The sequence below is a fragment of the Phaethon aethereus genome (genome assembly GCF_964289735.1).
Source record: "Phaethon aethereus genome assembly, chromosome: 14".
In the NCBI taxonomy this organism is placed as follows: Eukaryota; Metazoa; Chordata; class Aves; order Phaethontiformes; family Phaethontidae; genus Phaethon; species Phaethon aethereus.
Window position 1 is genome coordinate 13,753,347 of NC_138590.1, and position 20,561 is coordinate 13,773,907.

The following is a 20,561-nucleotide window of genomic DNA, read 5'->3' on the forward strand; positions in this document are numbered from 1 at the left end:
CCTGGCTCCATCCCAGAGCACCCTGTGCCCCCCAGGACTTGTGCCCCAGCCCTACTGGGCAGCACCCCCAGACACCCAGGGAGCCCACACCATGGGCTGCCTCCAAAGTGCCCTGGTCCCACTCTGGAGCACCCCAAAACATCCCCAAGCACTTTGTACCCTGGCCCTGCTTCAGAGTGCTCCAGATCCCCCGCCCTGGGGACCACCCTGCACCCCAGCTGGTCCGGGGAGCTCTCCCGTACGCCCCGCACGGCTTCACACGCGAGTGCCCCGACTTGTACCCCGCACCCCGGCTGCTCTGGAGCCACCACAACGCCGCCGCTCCGGGGGTCGGCACCGGGGCCCCCCCAACAATCCCGCATCCCGTGCCCGGCCCCAGGCCGGGGTACCACCACCATCCCCCCGCCCGCTCCGCGGCGGCCCCGGTACCGCCGGCTGCGTTACGAAACGCGGCCGGGGCGGGGCGGCGGCGGCCAATGGCGGCCCCGGCGGTCGCGGCCGGTTGGGCTCGGGGAGTTCCGCCCCGACGTGCCGTGCCGTGCAGTGCCGTGCCGGGCTGTGCCGGGAGCCGCAGCCCTCCGCCGGACCGGGCGGGGCGGGAGCCCCGGGGAGGAGCGGGGCGGAGCGGGGCAATGCGCGGGGACCGGCGGCGGCCGGGCTGAGCCGGCAGCGCCGGCCCTGGGGGCAGCTCCCCCTCGTCGGCTGCAGCTGCTGCTATGAGCCGCGGCCCCCCCAGCCCGCCCTCCCCACCGCGGGGCGGGAGCCCCGTCCGGCAGCCCCTCGGCCCCGGGAGCGGGGGCTTGGACATGCTGCGCTGCCCCTCCTGCCTCCTCCTCCTCTGGGAGCCGGTGACCGTGTCCTGCGGTCACTCTTTCTGCAAGCCGTGCCTCGGGGGGGCCGTGCCCTCCCGCTGCCCCCTGTGCCAAGAGAGGCTGAAGCTGCTGGGCGTCGGTGCGGCGAGGTGCAACGTGGTGCTCTGCGGCCTCCTGGAGAAGTGCGTGGGGCGGGAGAGCCGGCTGGCCTGGCTGGCGGCACGCGTCCGGGACTCTGTCACGCGTGGGGACGCGCGGGAAGCGCTGAGGATGGCTCAGAAAGGGGTCGAGCTGGGTAAGCACCGCCGGGCCCGAGGGAGATGGCGGGGCGGGTTGGCGGGTGCGGATGCTGGATGCGGGGGGCCAGCCCAGCAGCTGGGACGGGGGTGCGTGGGCTGTGCGGTCGGAGCCGGCGAGTACCAACGTGGGTCACTTTGTCCCGGCACCGCAGTGTCGTGCACAGCCCAGAGCCGGGAGACCTGGCGAGCTGGAAGTGTTGGAAAGGCAGAGCTGGTGGGGCTGGGGAGGGGGATCAGCAGCGGGGCGATGGGAGGGGGCGGGCGGCCAGGCGAAGCCCCGCGGCTCACCGCGGCTGCCAGGCCCGCGGGCGGGACAGGGCGTGCAGCCTTCGTCCCACCGGCCGCACGCTTCTGGCCTTCGCAAGCGGTCCGGGAGGAGGGAGCCGCAAACAGCTTCTCACATCGTGCCGGCCGGCAATATTTCAGGGTCAGAGGAAGAGCTTTGCCCAGGGGGGTGGCCGTTATGCAAAGTGGTTGGGACTTTTCCAGACTGGGACAGACGCGTCTTTGCCCCCAGAGCCTGGCACGGACACGGCGTTGGCCGAGCTCTGTGCCAGCCCCACGGCGCAGAGCAGGGTGTCGTGTGTCCCCCCCCGGCCCCCTTCTGCAACCGGCTCTGGCGAGACATTTGTCTGTAGGGTCAGGATCGGGCCCAGGGGTGGTTGATCTGCTTTAATGTGCGGCTGTAAGTGGATTTCTTGCAGAGTAATGCTTAAATAAAAGGGGTTATACAATGTGTCTGCAGCCGGGGATTGGGGCGGCGGAGGCAGAAGGTCCTTTCTCCACCAGCGTTTCTATGACAGCAGTCAGCTCTCCTTCTGCAGCGCAGACGCTTATTCATGTCCTGCTGCGAGACAAGTGCCAGAGGTTCAGGGCATGCCTGGGACCAAGGGGCTGAGCTGGCCACCCATCCTGCTGTTGGCAGTAGAAAGCTGGTCCCTTTATGCAACCCTCTGAGGCGTCCGTCTCCTGCCCTGCGCTCCCGTCCTTCAACGCAGATGCACGTGCACCCTTCTCTAGTGCTGTTTTCCTTATTGCCAGGCTTTTGTCTGATTGGGGCGTACAATTATATCTCTCTTTTTAAAAAGCCTCTGTGAGTATAAAGAGGAAGCGTTGCAAGCTCTGCCCTTGGTTTTCCCTGAACGCTCCGCTCCTGAAGGACAAGGGAAGTCTGGCTTAGGACAATGAGGAAATTGCAATCACAGCCACTGCTCCCGTAAGCCTGCGCTTGCTGGTGCTGCTCGGGTTCAGCCACGTGGGTGGTTGCTTTCGGAACACGTTTTCCGACTCCTACAGCCTGCAGACTGCTTTCAGGCTGCACAACTTCTTACAAGCTCCCCTTTGCTTTCAAACATAGCTGCTGATAAATGTTTGACCCACGAGAATGTTTTTCTTGTGTGTCAGTGTCACACGGCAGGGCAGTTTGCAGCGCCCCGCTCGGCGCAGCCTGCAGACCAGCTCTCTCTGCTTGGGAGAAAAGAAATGTTCAACATTTTGTGTTTTGTTTTTCTAAGTGAACAAAAAAAATGTACTGCGATGTGTAACACAGGAGGCCTCCCGACGTGCCTGGAGCCGGGAGGCTGGGGAGTGCTATCAGTCACTCGCCAGGCGCCGGGGCTGCCAGCTGGCGTACGTCCCTAATGTCTAATGATACCATAGATCAAAAATAGCTGCAGCAGAAGAGAAATGCATAATTCATAGACCCATTTTACACATCTTGTTTTCACCAAATCGGTTGCCTTATTGCTGAGCTGTGCAGATGTTCGAATGGGTTTGTCTGCATGGAAGGTAAGCCTCTAACGCTTTGTGCCCGTTTGTTAATCTCCACCTGTTGTTAGGGGCTGGAATATTTCATCTCTGCACGCGTGCTCACAGGATGGGGCACCGACCAGCAAGTTCCCACGTTTCCTCTTTCCTTGAGCCCTAAGGTCCTGGCTAACATTATAAATGACAATAAGCTTGGCATGGCCAGTGCGGCCTTGGTGCAGGAGCAGCTGGGGCTGGGCTCTCTGTTCTTCTCCAGGTTATGGTGGCACCTTGAGCCCCAGGTGGAGAACAAGGTCTCTCTGTGCTCCATGCTGGGCATGGGGGGACAAGGACGCACTAGCCACGGCAGAGCTTCCTTCTCCACCCTAAGATGTGGTGGGCTCCCAGGCATGGTGACAGCAGAGGCAGGCAGGGGTGCAGGCAGATGCCTGTGCCCTGTTCTTACGGTGCTGCTGGTCTGGACCTGCAGTTCACTGGCGGAGCTGCATCAGCACCGTGTTTGAACCGGGGCAGAAGGGAAGGCTGTGGGGTTGGGAGGACGGGACAAGTCGTCATCAGCAATGTCTCCTAATGATCGCCGGTCAGCTGCTGGCCAGTCCCGTGGACCCAGCTTGTGCCAGTAGGAGCTGTGGCCCTTCAGCAAGGTGATGCTACCCGCACCCCTTTGCCACAGTAAATGCAGCACCAATTCCTGCAAATCGTCCCTAATTTATGATGCAGGTTTGGCCTCAGAGCCAGCATCCTGCAGGACCAGCACACGTGCTACCCGTGCTGGCCTTACCATCACCCCGTGGGGAGCTGGGAGCCAGTGGGGACCTGCGTGACACTGGAGGCCTCCCCGAAGGGACCGGGGAGCAGTGGGTCCCCGACCCCAGCCCTTGGCAGCTGTCTGGTGATGCTCAGCGCTGGGGCGGGATGCAGGGCTGCATGCACGGACCCGTTGCCTTAGCTGGAAAGCCAGCACAGCACTGGATGTAGGTCACCTCCACAGCAAGCTGTGATATAATGGGGTGGGTCTGGGAACCTCTGCGGTTCAAACCCACAAACATTACCACACCTGGTTACTCCATGCCTGTGGGCTTTTGGGGTGCTGCTTGCTCGTACTCCCTGACATCCCCCACCCCAATTCCCCTGCTGGCAGTGCCGGCAGGAAGGAACGTCTTTGTGGGGTTTTCCTGAGGCAGGAGAGAAGAGGGTCTCACTGCCTGTTACTTAGGAGCAGGCAGGAGCGTGCGGGCTGCCCAGCACTGCGCCGCTCGGGGTGTCATGGCCAGCAGCACCTGCGTGAGCTGTGCCCCCGCCCGCCCTGCGATCCCATCCGTGATGTCTTGCTGATGGGCAAGATGCCCAATTCCCTTCCTCCGTGTTGGGAAATCTCAGCCTTTTCTCATACTTCAAAACCCTGAGTCACGTGGTGGGGCAGATCCTTTCACCCCCCATGGTTTCCTCTCTGCCCCAGGAGAGTGGTGGCAGCCAGGTGGGTTGGGTTTTTGGGATCACAGGTCTCTGCAGCTGCAGGCTCGTTTGGTAATGTGTTAGCGTGGCTCTGCTGGGTGAATCACATCGCAGAGCCTTCTGTGGCAACAGCCTCCACAGGGAGTATGTGTATGGTACAGCATTTTTGCTGCATCCCAGAAGGATGGATGAAAGCCGAGATCCCAGCGTGGCTGAGCCCCAAGGCAGTGGTGGGGCCCCTTAGCAAAGGCTGTTCGGGGGACATGGGGAAAAATTAATGAAAGAGCCTCAAAGAATTTCAAAGTAGATATTTAGGGGAAATAACTTTCTTGCTGAGACTTATGAGGCTGGTGACTCCTGCCAAAGAGGAGCACAGGAGCTGGCTGTGCTCAGTGTGAGGCAGCGGCGCAGGGGCTGTCCCACCCCGGTGGCATCTCCTTATTCAGCCCTGCTGCCTCACCACGCACGGACTCATCACACAAGTGATGACATTTCTCTTTCCAGCCCCGGACGCCAGCTCCCTGCGGCTGTGCCGGGCAGAGGCGTTCGCAGCACTGGGGCAGCACCCGCGGGCACTGGAGGACCTGGACGCTGTGTGCAGGGCTGAGCCTGGAGAGCACGAGGTGAGCGAAGGGGAGGCCCCAGCGACCAGCTGCACTTGGAGTCAGATCTTACTGCATGGGAGCAGTTTCTCCCTTTCCTGAATTCTCCTAGCCATTGGATTCATCCCGCTCAGAAATACACTTGCCAAACCCATTAAGTTGCAAATCCAGGCTCCATGTTAGCGCAACAGGTCCGGCGCCGTGTCCATCCTTGCGTGTGCACGGGCGGTGAGGGCACGTAGCTGTGCTGGTGTGCAGGGTCGCAGCTGGGGGCTCAGGGAAGTGTTGGCCAGAGGCTGAACTGCCTCGGAAACATCAGCCCTGGGAGCTCGTTTGCTGATTTGTGAAGCACTCGGCAATAGTTTCATGGCTTCAAAGGCAGAAGCCCTTGACTCCTTCTCTAGGTCTCTGCAGGGTTTGTTTGCTTGGTTTTTGCAACTGCTGCGTTTTGGGAGAGTCCTGTTTTATGCATACCTGGCTGCGGGTGGACTTGCTGTTTTTAGACAAGTCTGAGTATGGGAGCAGCTGGGTGTCCGGCTGCTTTGGCCTGGGATGGGAGCAGGCAGGAGGCTACAGGGAGATTCCCTGGGAAATCTTGAGCTGGAGGTGCTCAGCTGGTCGCCGTCTCATAGTCACTGCAGGTTTTTCTGCTCTGCAGGGCTTCTTCAGGAAAGGGAAGGTGCTTCTGGAGATGGGACAGAAAGCAGAAGCCCTGCTGGCGTGGGAGCACTGCCTGACGCTCAGTCCCCATTTCCACCCTGCTCGGAGAGAGATGGAGAAGGTGCGTGGGCCATGCTGTGAGAGGGTCCCATGCCCTCACATTGTGGAGGATGATGCCCTTGTCCTCTGAAGGACTCGTGTCCATCACGGTTGTGCTGCTCTGGCCAGCAATTGGGATCAAGGGAAGTCGAGTCCTGGTCCCAGAGCCTTCCTATTGCTCCGATGCAGATTCACCTGTGAAGAAAACACCCCTTCCTCCATTCATCTATCTTCAAATCTCAGGTTTTGCAAGGTTTAGGTGCTGACATGGCACGAGGTGGGCTTCGAGGCAGGATCAGTTCACCCAAAGCAAAGCAGCCAGCCGAAAGCTGCCACTGCAGAGCCAATGTCTTTTCTGCAGATGATTTCAGGCCAGCACCTGCCCGTGTACCAAAATCACCGTCACCGGTTGGGGCTCCAGCAGTGTCCCCAGCATGGGGACTTCATGCCGTGAGTGGACACTTGGCCTCCAGGAAGGAAAGGACAGGGGAGTGGGGAATGACCTTGTACCCCGCCCAGCTCACTCCCTTCCTGGAGAACATTGGTCCCAGCCCTTAAAAGACACCATTTTGTTTGCTGCCTTGTGTTGCTTCCTTCCTTATGCCATTGGTTTGACAGAGAGCTCAGCCAGCACTGAAACAAGTAACCCTGGCGTGCCCTGCGGTGAGCAGGAGGCTGCTTTGGGGAAAAAGGGAGCCTGGCAGCCCACCCCCCTCCCTGCTTCCTTCTCTCAGCAACCCCTAAGTCCCACTTTCTCCTTGCAGATCCTCATGCGAGAGGATGCTCCTCAGCCACGCACGGCTGCTGCATGCCTGGGTGATGCTCACCAGGGCTCGACTGGTCCCCAGGTCGATGGAGGGAGCCCTGCGCTCCCATCCTCCTCCCCACAATCTCAGGTAAGAGAACCTGCGGCCATCTGAGACTGCGATGGGATGTAATGTCCCTCTTGGACATCCCAAATTGGGGTATTCCAATGATGGGAATGGAGGTGTGATAAGAGGAGGCTGTGCAGGACCATAGCCATGTGCGTGTGGTTGTGTGCGGGGATGAGAAGCTGCAGGTAGCAGAGGGTGGGGGAGCAAAGACACCATTGGAGGTGATGCTGTGGGGACTAGGGAAGGAGAGGAGGCTCTTTCTGTCTTCCATTCCTCTCCCAGTTTTATTCTGCAATACTTCTGATAAGAGTTTAGACTCTTATTTTGTTTAAAACACCTCAATCACACTATATTCAGAAGGAAACAAAAAAAGAAAATGTCAGTGTTAATATTTTTTTCCATCCAAAACCCACATTTGAGAACAGTTCAGGCCATTAGCAGCTATTAAGAAAAGCTCATCGTTTGCTCTTTGCCTTCTGTAGAGGAATTTGGCAGGTTTGGAGAGAGGGGGAAATCAGAGAACATGGGCTCAGGTACACCCAAATACCAGGTGGTATATCTGGACAGACTAAACCCATGGTTTCAACCATGAGATGAGCAGGAATGTCTGAAGGCCACGCTCTTCTGCTGTCCCTCAGGTGCAAGATGTTAACGTGCAGCAACACACCAGAAAAACTGACGGTGCCGCTGGGCTCGGTGGGGCTGTGTATTCAAAGGGAGAAGAGGTTTTGGCCTCGATTTCATCTTTGCTTTGTCTAGGATCAGGCGGAAGAGCCGGCGGATGGCAGAGCGGACGCCGGGTCTGAGCACGGCCACGGGACAGCCGCCCTTTCCCCGCCGGGGCGACGGCAGGAACCGGAGACTTTGTCAGAGAGGCAGGACCGGCAGTTGGTAGGTGAGTGTTGTCGAAGGTACCAAAATCTCATCTCATGCAAAATACTTGTTTAAAATCCATTTTGGCACTGAAATTTTAGTGCTGGTGTTGTGTGCCAGCTCAGCAAGCAAACGTCCCGGGGGCACCCGATGGGCAGCTCTGGCCAGCACATCTGCTGCTTCTCATGCATGTGAGGAGGATCCAGTCTTCCTGTGTTGAGCTGGTGAATGTACACCAAACCTTTGGGTCTCACTTGGTGAAAAGCTCTTGCTAAAGCCAGACATCATTTGTTCCCTGTGTGGAGCCAGGGAGAGGTGTCCTTTGGTTCCCATGGGTTTTAGATCAGAACTTAAATTCCCTTGTGATGCACACAGCATGTCACATGTTGGGGGAAGTGGGACCTCCATGGGCATTAACTTGCCATCAGCATCCAGCCACATGGCTTCCACGTCTGTGGGTTTGCATAAAGCAGTGATGGTACCTTGTGGCAGGTCTCCAGAGACCTCCATCTGGGAGCTTCTTAGGTCACTTCATCTCCCAGTGCCTCAGTTTCCCTGCCAAGCACTGTGAGACCCACTGATGTAAAAGCTAAGGATGGACATGGACGGCTTTAATAAAGGGGTTTATGTCACATCCTAGTGCTTTTGTTTTTAACTTTCAAAGCACTTTGTGTAGCAGTTAACTACTTACACCTCAGAACAAGGTCAGAAAGCAAAGGTTAGTTTTCAGTATTGAAATGGGGGTTCGTCTTCTCTTCCCTTCTCTTTTGCCAGTAGATAACGAAGAGGAAACAGCAGCAGCAAAGTATACCCAGCCGTGCCTTGGGGAGCTGCTGAGCATATCTGACTTGGATTGCTCCCTCTGCATACGGTGAGTTCTCTGTTGGGAGAGCTTTTAGGATGAAGAATTAGCACCTGCTGGGTTTTCTTTCCCGGTGTGGATCTTTCTTCACATCTTAATAGCAAACTCAGTCCCCAGTACTGCTGAGACGCAGGTTTCAGTAGGGAGAGGAGATAAGAGGGGAAGGCAGGGCCATGCTTTGCCCTGCCAGGCTGTAAGACCTCAGATCACCCTGTCTCAGGGCGCAGCATCGTTAGGTCTGTATGGCTTGGGACAGTGGTGTGGAGGTGGGGATGTTCAGTGGGCTCAAAGACTGAAAGTGGTAGTTGCCCTTTGTAACTGCAGGTTGGAACAGGAAGGTGTTGCCCCAGGGAAATACCATCCGTGATGGGGATATTGCAAACCCAGAGGGGAGCATTTCCGAGCTCTCTGCCTGCTGGAGGTGGAAAAGGGGACAAGGTAGAGCCCGTATCCATCTGCTGACTCAGGGCTGGGGAGGGGCTGGGTGCTGCCACAGGGCATGGTGAAACCAGGCTGTTGTTTCTGGTGTGTCCCAGGACCTCGAGCAGTTGTGCAAGCGGCTGCTGGCAGAGGGCTGGGTGTTGCACCGCTGGATGTGCAAGACGGTCAAGGTCTCCTGTATGTCAGCGTTTTCCAAGTCTGGGCATGGCATGGGGGAATGACATAGGGAAGAGAGAGATCAAGGCTGTATCTGATCTGGATTACTTGAATTTGGGTCTCTTCTGAGAGCAGGGAAGCATCGTGTTCAGGAGGAGTTGGGGCTCAGTGCTGAGCAGGGCTTTCCCAGACCGTGTTTCTTTTCTGATCTGGAGCTACCTGTGAGCAACCCGAGTGCTTGCTGCCGGCTCTGCTCTTGGAGCAGGGGAGGAGGCGGCACTTTCCTGTTGCTGCCTTTTTGGGCTAGACTCCACTGTGGGTGCCTGGGGAACCGCGGCCCTGCCGAGACCAAGGGGTGCCATGTGTGTACTGACGGGGTCCGCGGGGACCTCGCAGGGACGAGGAGCAGTGCTGGGGCCCGGGACAGCCCTCATCTTACATCACTGTGCAAGCCCAGCGGTCTGAGTCCAGACTCCTAGGTAAAGAAATAAGCCAGTTAGGAACCTTTACGTTTAATTAGTGGGCGTTATGAGCAAAGCTTAGCCATTGCAGCTTTAGTGAAGGCCTGTTTCATAGCCATGGGCTGCCAGGGCTTGGAAGACATGGTGTGAGATGGCTTTCCATGCTAATCCCTGTAGCATCGCTGTCTTCAGTGCAGAAGGCTGGTGAAGGCAGCAAATTTCCCTTGAAACGGTAGGAGGGGACATGGGAAATGTCTTGTTCCTGCAAGCAAAATCTCTTGCTCTCAGCAAGGTGATTCAAGGAAGATGCAGGTACAAGGCTGGGGAGAGCCAGAAGCTGCACCCACGACTTTGTCCACCCTGACCTGCTCGATCCTTGCAGCACCAGCCTGGACCTCTGCAAGGACCTGAGTGCTTTGGGGGACCCCCCTGCTGTGGGGCTGGGACCAGCTGGGGTTTCCAAAGCAGATGAGCCAGGCCTGGGAGCGACAGCTTTGAGGGCACCCAGCCCCGTGCACGGAGGCTCTGTGAAGTCCCTCTCTGCTGGGCTTGCCTGCGCTCCTTCCCCCACCTCACGCTCTGCAGTCCGTTGACTTTGGTCCCTTTGCAGGATGTTCTTCGAGCCGGTGACGACGCCGTGCGGACACACCTTCTGCAAGGAGTGCCTCGAGCGCTGCCTGGACCACCGGCCCAGCTGCCCCCTCTGTAAACAGAGCCTGAGAGAGGTGAGGGCACATGGCCCGCGGGAGGGAGCCCGGGGGAGAGCTGGGAACCCGCTCCGGCCGCCAGCGGTGTGCCCAGGGCTGTGGTGGGAAGGTGCGATGCTCTCGTGTTAGCAGCTCCCTGGCACGGCGACATCAGCTCTGCTCACGTGGGAATGGCCAGACAGTTGATAATTAAGACCAAGAGATTCATTTCCACAAGATGCCATGGTGGTTTAGTGAGATTGTAAATAGGACTGAGAGGTGGAGAGAGAGAGAGAAAGAAAGAAGCGAATGCTAATTACTTTTAAAAATGGAAATGGATGGAAAACCTGCTAGCCTGGAGATTTGATTTAATCTTTAATGAAAAGGGATTTGGATGAGACCGTCAGGGAAATTAGGTTGTCATACAAGGACTGCATCACTGTCAGAGACAGGACGCTGCGCTGGACGGGCCCTGGGTCTGAGCTGCGTCTGGAGATCTCGGTGGAGCTGACATCCCGTCCTGCTAGATGGCTCAACATCCCCCGATAGGTCTTATCCCTGACTTTCTCTGATCTAAAATTACCCTCAGCACCAATGAAAGTGAGTGTGATTCAGAGCCCGGCAGGGCCTCAGGGGTCCCCCAATGCTCTTCTCCAACCGATTTCTGGGTCTAATTTCTTTCAGTACCTGAAGGCTGGAAACTACAGCCCCACCGTGCTGCTGCAGGACATCTTGCTGGCCACCTTCCCCGCACAGCTGGCCGAGCGCCGGGAGCTGCACCGGGCTGAGATGGCAGAGCTCTCCAAGTAAGCAGAGACCTGCTTCAGTCTGCATGTGTGTGCACGGGGCCGGGAGGGGCTCTGAGGGGGCTGTCCCCATCACATACCATTGCTCTGGCTTGGTTCCGCTCAAGTGATGTCTGCCCCACTTCTAGGACCACGTCACAGCAGTGCTGGGTGGGTGCGGGCATGCCCCGTGGGGCACCTGGGGATGAGGGAGCATCTCTGCAAGAAGCTGTTTTGTGGGCAGAGTATGTCCTTGGGCTCTTGGTGAGCCAAGGGAAGCTTTGGTGTTGCTCTGTGCCAGGTAAGGGACACATCTGGTTCAGGGGAGCAGCTGATGCAGAGCCCTTGGGATGGGATTTGCTCCTGGAGGTTTCATAGCAGTCTCTCCTCCTGTCCCTCAGCCTGACCAAGAACATCCCCATCTTTGTATGCACGATGTCCTTCCCAGGCATTGCCTGCCCTCTGCACATCTTTGAACCTCGCTACCGCCTCATGATCCGGCGGTGCCAGGAGACCGGCACGAGGAGGTTCGGCATGTGTATATACGAGAATGGGAAAAGGTGAGCTCCTGGGCAAGGTGGCTTCCCTCTGCCTCGGCTGATTTGCCCCTCTCTTCCCCAGCCCCAAACATCTAGAAACCTGAGCAGTTCAGAGGGAAGGAACCAGGTGTGGTTTCCTATCCCACTGTGCCCCGCAGATAAAATCGGCAGGGAGGTGGCGACTTTCTCTCTTTAGTATAGACTTTTTCCCACACAACAGAGTGAAATGGGATCTCGCTGCCTCCCGGCATCACCACCGGCCAGGCAAGGAATGGAGCTGGGCAGAGCCGGCGGTGGCCGTTAAATACAATAGTCTGGGAACAGCTTCTGGCTGAGGACGTGGCTGAGCTGCAGGGTTCCCTGGCTGTGACCTGCAGCTTCTCTTAGTGAGCACTTGAAAAGGCCATATTTCTTATACTTTGTCCTTAATAAGCTGTGAGAGAACATTGGGTTAAATGGGCTTTCGCTTCGTGCAGCGTGGCCGTCCTTATGTTCCTCAGATGGGCTCAGTCTCCAGGCTTCTAACCCAAGTACTCTGTTAAATACCTGCATTTACACGATATATCCTCCTGTGCTCCAGTCCTGTTAAGTGAAATGAGATAAGTAATATTTTCTGGGCTTTGAGAGGATGTCTCTGCAAGGGATAGTGCCTTCAGGACCACTGGACATCAGGGCAGTGTGAGGACCTAAGTCATTTTGGTATATGGCAAATCCAAGGGAGCGCAGGCAGAGTGCTCGCTGTTCCCTGCCCTCTTAGCAGCAAGTGGTAACAGAGTTGAGTGAATCTCCGAATTTGCCCCCTCCCAGCCAGCTTGTTCCTGGGCCTTTTCCTCCTTTGGAGGTGGTGCCTTCAGGAGAAGCAGCGCTCTCACCACTGGTATCCCAGCTCAGCTCCTCTCTTCTCTCCCTGGCTCCCTCCAGTTTTGCTGACTATGGCTGCATGCTGGAGATTCGGCAGATCGAGCTGCTGGCGGATGGGAGGTCCTTGGTGGACACCGTCGGCCGGCGGCGGTTCCGGGTGCTGAGCCGCGGACACAGGGATGGCTACAACACTGCTGACATCGAGTACCTGGAGGACAAGAAGGTGAGGCCAGGGCCAGGGCAAAAGCCCCCACTGCGGTGGGACAGAGTCCCCCCATGGACACCTTCTGCGTTTCTCTTCCCTCCACGCAGGTGGCCGGGGAGGAGCTGCAGGAGCTGCAGTGCCTGCACGAAAGCACCTACCGCCTGGCTCAGCGGCTCTGCGAGCACGGAGACCTTGCCTCCAGGCACATTCTGATGCAGCATGGACCGCTGCCCGAGAAGGAGGAGGACATCCAGGTAAAGCCCCGAGGGAAGGGACGCTCTAGGCGGAGAGGGTACCAGGAGAGCCTGTGAAGCAGCTCCGCTCCTGCGCTGGCCACCCTGCTTCCCTGCTTGGCTCGCCCACGAGATGAGCAAAACCAACCCCGTTTTTCACTCCCGTTACCACTTACAGCACCTCTCGCTCGGAGAGGTGAGCTCGTTTGTTAACACTGTTTAATGTTTCTTTATGGTTTTAAACCGTTCTTGGAAACTGAGCACTGAGTTTTAAAAGCTTTCCTGGAGTCTTTTCCTAAAGTAGAACTGAGAAACTGAACTGTCTGGATTCGAAAACACTTGGGGAAAAAAAACAACAAACGAATCAGCAAAGAAACAAACCCCACAGCTCAGCGAGTCTGCAGTCTCCTTTCTCACTGTGTTCCTTTGAGACACCTGTAGCTGGCCAGAGGAGAGAAGCTACGAGGGCAGGATCTAGTTTGCTTATTAAATTCCTGTGACAAAAAGAAGGTTTTCTCCTCTGGAGGAAAAAAAAAAAAAATTCCTGAAATTTACCTTTCATTTTTTTTAAGAAAGTGTTTCCTGTCTGGATCATTACGAATATGCTCATGCTGGCTTGTCCCAGGCTAAGGCTGTCCTGGCCAGCAGTCCCATCAACGCTGTGCTCAAAATTACAGAATGACTCGACCTCCTCCAGCTGAACTGAGCATTTCCCTCTGCGTTGGGCTCGGGTTTTAAAAAAGCCACTTTACAGAAGCGCTGCCCAGCGGTTGTGCCTGCCCGGCCTGTACCTCGCCTCTGTGAGTGATGGTAAAATAAATGCCCCAAAAGACACCGATCATACAAGATTTGGCCCACGTTTACAAAAAACGTTGCCTTAAACAAGGAGACACACAAGATATTTCTTTCTCTCTTTAGTATAGACTTTTTCCCGGTTACATCTGTGTCTGGAGACTCCCTGGGGAATGCTTGTCTGGAAATTAAATGAGTTTATCCAGCAATTTTGAGCCTGGACAGGCAAAAGGGCCGTTCAGAGGAATACCTTAGCCGAAGCTGGCATTGCTGTCCTGACGAGAGCAACCGCTTCGCCCCGGCCATGCCGCCCAAGGCCACGCGTTCACCTCGCGGTTCCTGACGGGGGGGTCTCTCCCTCTCTCCCCTCCAGGCTTCGGCAGACGGCCCGACGTGGTGCTGGTGGCTCATCTCCGTCCTGCCCCTTGACCCGTCCTACCAGCTGAACCTCATCTCCACCACCTCCCTGCGCGCCCGCCTCGCCCAGCTGCAGCGCATCCTCAGCGCGCTGCTGCAGCAGCCCCCGCTGCCCGAGCGCAGCCCCCGGGGCCGCGTCTGAGCCCCCTGGCCCCCGCCTGCCTGCGGGGGAGACCCCCACCCCCTTGGCTTTCTCTAGGTGTTGCTTCATGGTTTTGCCTGCGGTTTGAGCCCCGCCAAAAGTGACCTCGGTGACGACTTGGGCACCCTCTGCCTGGCTCGGTGGGGCCCGTGCCGCACCGGCAACGACGCTAACACTGTCCACGCCGTCTCTGGGAGCTGCTTGGTGACACGGCCGTGCCGTGCTGCCAAAGCAGGGACCGGGATGGTAAACTGGGTTGCATCTTGGGAACCAAAACCACTTGCTGAGCTGCTTTGGTGCTAAGGAGGATTCTCCGCAGGGCCCAGGACTGAGTGCCAGGACTGCCTTGGTTTTGGGTCTTGTGCTTTGAAGGACAACGTAGGGGTTTTTGGCAGGGGGTCCTGCTCCATGCAGCAGATGTAGAGGCTTGGGGGCAGAGAGATCCTGATGGCTTCCCCCAGCCTCGAGAACTGATGGGTCTGCCTCTGCTTATGCCTTTGGTTTTATTTCTGTTCAAATGAGAAGAAAGGTTAAATTAAACAATCTGAAACTCATGGTCCTGCTCCTAACCACCTCCATGGCCATACGGTGAGGAGATGCTGGTCTCCGAATGCACTGGGGTCCGACGGTCCCCTTCCCACCGCTCTGCTCGGTGCGCTGCCGTGTTTGCTGTGCCGAGCTCACCGGCCACTTCCCTGGGCTGGAGCTGTGCTGGAGCCTGCCGGCCGCCTCCCTGGCTGCCATGAAGTGCTGTGCCAAGGGAGCCTTTTGGCAGCGTTGATGCTTTTTCCTCCGCCAAAGGCTGCTGTTCCCGAGCCTGGCTGGGTTCAGGTTGCAGGGTCAGACCTCGGGGCTGGAAGGAGCTGATGGTGTGAGGGAGTTAAGCCTGGAAGTGGTTTTGTGAGACTTTCTGCTCCTTGACTAGTGCAATTTTCCCATGTACAGTGTTTTTTGTGAACTTTCTGCCTCCTCAGGAGAAAATAAGGATCTGAGCTGAGGCTGGATCCTTGCGCTTGGGACCCAGAACAGTTCAGGATCCCCCAAAACAGCACAGAGTGACGTCAAAGGGAGCTGAACCTTTGGAGAGGCGGGGAAGGGGTAGGACCGGTGGCCGAGGCTGTGAGCCTCATGTCGGGGAGCAAGTGCCTGTCTGCAAGTGCCTGGCTGCTGCTTGTCTCTAAACACAGGGAAGAGACTGTCCCCTTGGACAGACCAGGCTTTCCTCCATGGAAATTGAAGGTTTGGGATTTTTGTCTCCCATCCATAATTTCAGTGGCTTTGGGTTGAATTTTAGGAGTGACACCCACTTAGTTGTTGGATTAACACTGCTTCCAGAATTTTATCCCCGCTTTTCTCAAAGGCTCTGCACCCGATCTGTGTGCTCACTGGGCTGTTGGACCTGCATGTGGGAGAGAAAATCAGGCTGGAGCTACAGTGCTCCTTGCTGCACATGTTGCTTGGGCTGAGCCTGGGCTAGGAGGCTCTGGACATACCTCTGGAGAGGTCCCTGACCAGGGCCACCGCCTTTCCCTGTGCTGTTCTCTCCAGGAGCGAGAGGTCTCAGTCCCTCCTCTCCAGCAAAGTGCCTCCTTGGAGCGACAGTCAGGGAACGCTGAGGGCTTGCTCCCCATGGACTATAGTGAGCACAGGGTGGCTGAGGACAACTTGAAGCTGGGTTTGCTCCTCTGCCTGTGAGCTGTGTCCTCCCCCACTTTTCTGCTGTCTCTGGGGCTATATCCTTGGGATGTTGGATCGGGGTGGGCAGGGGCTGGTGGTGGAGGGATGCCTTGCGGTCCCGGGGCAGGTGTGTGCAGGTGGCAGGATGCCACTGAAGTTTGGGAAGTGCCTTTCTTTTCCGCAGTGTCAAAGTGAGCTCACCCAGTGACACCCCTGCCGAGCTCCTCACCGGCCCCGCTGAGTTGCCCGTTGCCCAGATGTGGGAGCTCCCTGGGCCACTGCGGGTCCCTCCAGCGAGGGGGTGGCATGGGGGGATGCAGGGGAGAAGTGTGGGTCTGCACCATATCCGTGCTGGGGAAGAGCCCAGATGTGGCCACATCTGCCTGGCTGCTTCAGGAAGGGACTCGTGCAAATTGCTCTGGTTTTCTTGGAGCGTCTTTGGGGTTTGTATTAGTATTTTTGCTCTTTGAATTGAATTTTCTTCCTGGTCATTGAAATAAAGACCTTTTTTTTGTTGTTGTTGTTGTTTTATTGCTGGTGTTTAACTTTTAACTGCTCATTAGTGAAGGTGCTTTGGGCATCACCATCATCCCCCATCATCTGGGGACGTGTGGAGGGGTGACACCCTGGCCTTCAGACAGCAAGTTAGATGGACACAGTGAACACAGTCCTGCAAAGGGACAAAATTAGAAAGGCAAAAGCCCAGCTAGAGTTCAGTCTGGCTACAGTTGTAAAGGATAAGAAAAAATGTTTTTACAAATATATTAACAACAAGAAGAGAGGCAAGGAGAATCTCCATCCCGTACTGGATATGGCGGGGACCATTGTCTCCAAGGATGCGGACAAGGCTGAGGTACTTAATGCCTTCTTCGCCTCAGTCTTTAATAGCGAGTCCAGGTATCCACAGGGTATTCAGCCCCCTGAGCTGGAAGATGGGGATGGAGAGCACAATATACTACTCATAATCCAGGAGGAAGCAGTCAAGGACATGCTAAACCACCTGGACACCCGCAAGTCTATGGGGCCTGATGGGATCCACCCGAGAGTACTGAGGGAACTGGCAGAGGAGCTTGCCAAGCCACTCTCTATCATTTATCATCAGTCCTGGTTAACAGGGGAGGTCCCAGAAGACTGGAGGCTTGCCAGTGTGATGCCCATCTACAAGAAAGGCCGGAAGGAGGATCCTGGGAACTCCAGGCCTGTCAGCCTGACCTCAGTACTGGGAAAGATTATGGAGCGGTTGGTCTTGAGAATGCTCACAGGGCATCTGCAGGACAACCAAGGGATCAGGCCCAGCCAGCATGGGTTCATGAAAGGCAGCTCCTGCTTGACCAACCTGATCTCCTTCTATGACCAGGTGACCCACCTAGTGGATGAGGGAAAGGCAGTGGACGTTGTCTACCTGGACTTTAGTAAAGCCTTTGACAGCGTCTCCCACAGCATTCTTCTGGAGAAACTGGTGGCTCATGGCTTGGACAGGTTTACTCTTCGCTGGGTGAGGAACTGGCTGGATGGCCGAGCCCAGAGAGTTGTGGTAAATAGCGTTAAATCTGGCTGGTGGCCGGTCGCAAGCGGTGTTCCCCAGGGCTCGGTTCTGGGGCCAGTCTTGTTCAGTATCTTTATTGATGATCTGGATGAGGGGATCGAGTGCTCCCTCAGTAAGTTTGCAGATGACACCAAGTTGGGTGGGAGTGTTGATCTGCTGGAGGGTAGGAGGGCTCTGCAGAGGGATCTGGACAGGCTGGATTGATGGGCAGAGGTCAACTGTATGAGGTTTAATAAGGCCAAGTGCCAGGTCCTGCACTTTGGCCACAACAACCCCATGCAACGCTACAGGCTTGGGGAGGAGCGGCTAGAGAGCTGCCCAGCAGAAAGGGACCTGAGGGTGCTGGTTGACAGCCGGCTGAATATGAGCCGACAGTGTGCCCAGGTGGCCAAGAAGGCCAACAGCGTCCTGGCCTGTATCAGGAATAGTGTGGCCAGCAGGAGTAGGGAAGTGGTCGTGCCCCTGTACTTGGCACTGGTGAGGCCGCACCTTGAGTCCTGTGTTCAGTTTTGGGCCCCTCACTACAAGAAGGACATTGAGGTGCGGGAGCGTGTCCAGAGAAGGACAACGAAGCTGGTGAGGGGTCTGGAGCACAAGTCTTATGAGGAGCGGCTGAGGGAACTGGGGTTGTTTAGTCTGGAGAAGAGGAGGCTGAGGGGAGACCTTCTCGCTCACTACAACTACCTGAAAGGGGGTTGTGGTGAGGTGCGTGTTGGCCTCTTCTCCCAAGTAACTAGTGATAGGACGAGAGGAAATGGCCTCAAGTTGCGCCAGGGGAGGTTTAGATTGGATATTAGGATAAATTTCTTCACCGAGAGAGTGGTCAGGCATTGGAACAGGCTGCCCAGGGAGGTGGTGGAGTCGCCATCACTGGAAGTGTTCAAAAAACGTGTGGATGTGGCACTTCAGGACATGGTTTAGGGGACATGGTGGCCCTGGATTAATGATTGGACTTGATGATCTTGAAGGTCCTTTCCAACCTTGGTGATTCTGTGAAAGGTAGAGGGCAACAAGGGAAAAAAATAAGGTGCTTTTGCTTGCAAAAATTGGGCATTTGAAACAAGGCAGGAGGGACTAGCTCCTGCCCATCCTTGCAGCTAGAGGCTTTGGGGAAGGATGGGAACCACGGAGATTGGTCTGGTACAGATGTTGACCAGTGTGGGATGACCCTGGACGGGGGCTGTCCCTCAAATGCTGGGGACACCATCTGTCCCTGTCCTGCCTTTGCAAGCGTGGGCAGAGGGCTGTGAGCCGGCAGCAGGTTTGCTTTTGGCAGCTGGCATTAGGGGTGAGTGAAGATCCAGGGAGACACACATGGGCTCTAAAGTGAGAGGGTGGCCCTGGATGGAGAGGAGATGGTCTTCAACCCTGAGCATGGGGATGTCCTGCTGGGGCAGCTCTCACCTGCCTTGCTCCCACCTCTCCTCCTGCTTCTACCTCCCAAATGTGCCATCCAAAACCAAGGGCAAGAAGAGAACTTCCTCTCCCCAGCTCTGCTTTGCACCCTGCCTGGGAGCCTGGAACAACTGCAGGAGAGAGGGAGAGGGCTCAAGAGTGGTCTGAGATGGTAGATGACCCTAAAAATGTCCCATGCTTCAGAGCAGGGCCATTAATAACACGAGGAATTATACCCTGAATTTCACCCCCAGCAGTTCTCTACAAAACAGCCGTGCCCTGGTGAAGCCCAGCTGTGAGCTGCGGCCGATGCCAGCCCCTTTGGTGGCCCCGGCAGCCCAGGGCTGGTGCCCGGATGGCGGCTGGCACGCGTCTGTGCCCGGCAGTCTGGAGCTGGAACCGGATCCCTTTGCCGTGTTGCCCTGCTCCCACTAGATGTCAGGAAGAGGCTGAGTGCGGGCGAAGAGGAAGGCACAGCGGAGGGGATGTGCAGCATCCGCCGCTGCCAGGGCCTTGGCCACGCTTTTCTCACCCCCAATCCCAAAAGCAGCCCCGCTCTCAGCCCTGGCCCTGCGCAGCGAGCAGGGCTGGGCTGCCCTGAGCTCCCCATCAGCACAGAAGTGAAGCCGAGCACCGGTGCAGTGCGTCGCTTGAGGCCACCTCCTCTTTCCCAGGGGCACAGGGTCTGTCCTGGGAGATTCTTTCTCCACTCTGGCCACAGCAAGGTCTTGTTTGCCCTCTTGGGACTGGAGCAGAGGACTGGGGCAATTGGGGGGTGTCCTCCTCCCCTTCCTCCTCCAGTCACCCTGCTGGTCATGGCCCTCAGCTCAAAGGTGGGAGATGAGGCAACTTCTCGTCCCAGCACACAGCTGGGACAGAGCAGTGTCCCACGACCCCTTGCAAAAGCAGACCCGGCACCTCGCAGCCCCACTGAGATGGTGGGTTGTTTCACTGAGCAGTTGGGATCTGGATGGGGGCAGCTGGGAGGGACCTGGCCACATCCACATGGCCACTCTCCCAACCCTGCCTCAAATATCTACCTGGGCGAGGGAACCCCGGCATCCCCACCATCAGGTGGGACTGTGAGGTGGATGTTGGGCTCATCACTGGCTCCCACCAAACCCTCCCCTCCTGAGATGCTCTTTCCTTCAAGATCCATTCTGGGCAGCTTTTGGTTCCACGCTACTATGGCCTGACTCTCTCTGAGGACCTGGGGCAGCTGAAAGCAGCCCCTTCTCCATCTCCAAGGACTCCGGCTTCGCTTTGTCCTCTGCCACAACCCTGCAGAGAGGCTGGATCTGGTCTTGCCTGGCACGGCCGGGACTGGCAGCTACGGGCACCTCCAGCCTCACCGCCCCAGACTTGGTGGCAGTGCATGCAGCAGCTTCACCCCCAGGCCAGCAGCCAGGGTCATGGGGACATGAGTCCGTCTCTGCATAGGCTCCTTGGTGGCACTCAGGACCCAAGGGGGGACGAGCCGCACGGCCTCGCAGTGCAGGAGGTCCAGACTGCCTGCGCCACCGCGCTCTGATTTCTGCTGCTCGGATTTGTTTCCTCCCCGTATTTTTCCATCTCCACGTGCACTCCTCCGCTGTGCATCCCAACAATACCTACTAATGATTTCTGGCCTTTATATAGCACTCATCATCGGAGCTTTTCAAACAGATGTCTGTGTCCTTCTCCAGATTTTACAGGCAGGAACTGGGTGTGGGAAGAGGCAACATGTTGCCCAGGGTCACCCGACAAGGTCCCTGGTAGTCAGGGGACCACTCCAAATGGGTCCCTTTTCCCACCCCATCCAGCCCCCATCTCTGGGACGTATCCTGCACCTGGGTTTTACATCCCTGGGGAGGTGTAAACCAGCACTAGTGCTGTCCCTGCTCCCACCATCCCAAAATGCATCTGCCAGCTCCCTGACCTC

The 20,561-nt window shown here is 56.9% G+C and overlaps 1 protein-coding gene across 1 annotated transcript; it reads left to right on the plus strand.

Annotated features, from left to right (window-relative positions):
• The first annotated feature begins 697 nt into the window (after positions 1-697).
• On the plus strand, positions 698-14,082 carry LOC309409873 (LON peptidase N-terminal domain and RING finger protein 1-like). Its single transcript, XM_082006121.1, has 12 exons — positions 698-1,107; positions 4,838-4,956; positions 5,594-5,716; positions 6,459-6,590; positions 7,329-7,464; positions 8,220-8,313; positions 9,973-10,087; positions 10,733-10,854; positions 11,235-11,393; positions 12,294-12,456; positions 12,546-12,692; positions 13,837-14,082. Exons 1-12 carry the CDS (start codon positions 717-719, stop codon positions 14,020-14,022), a joined length of 1,887 nt encoding a protein of 628 aa, XP_081862247.1. The 5' UTR covers positions 698-716; the 3' UTR covers positions 14,023-14,082.
• The last annotated feature ends 6,479 nt before the right edge of the window (positions 14,083-20,561 follow it).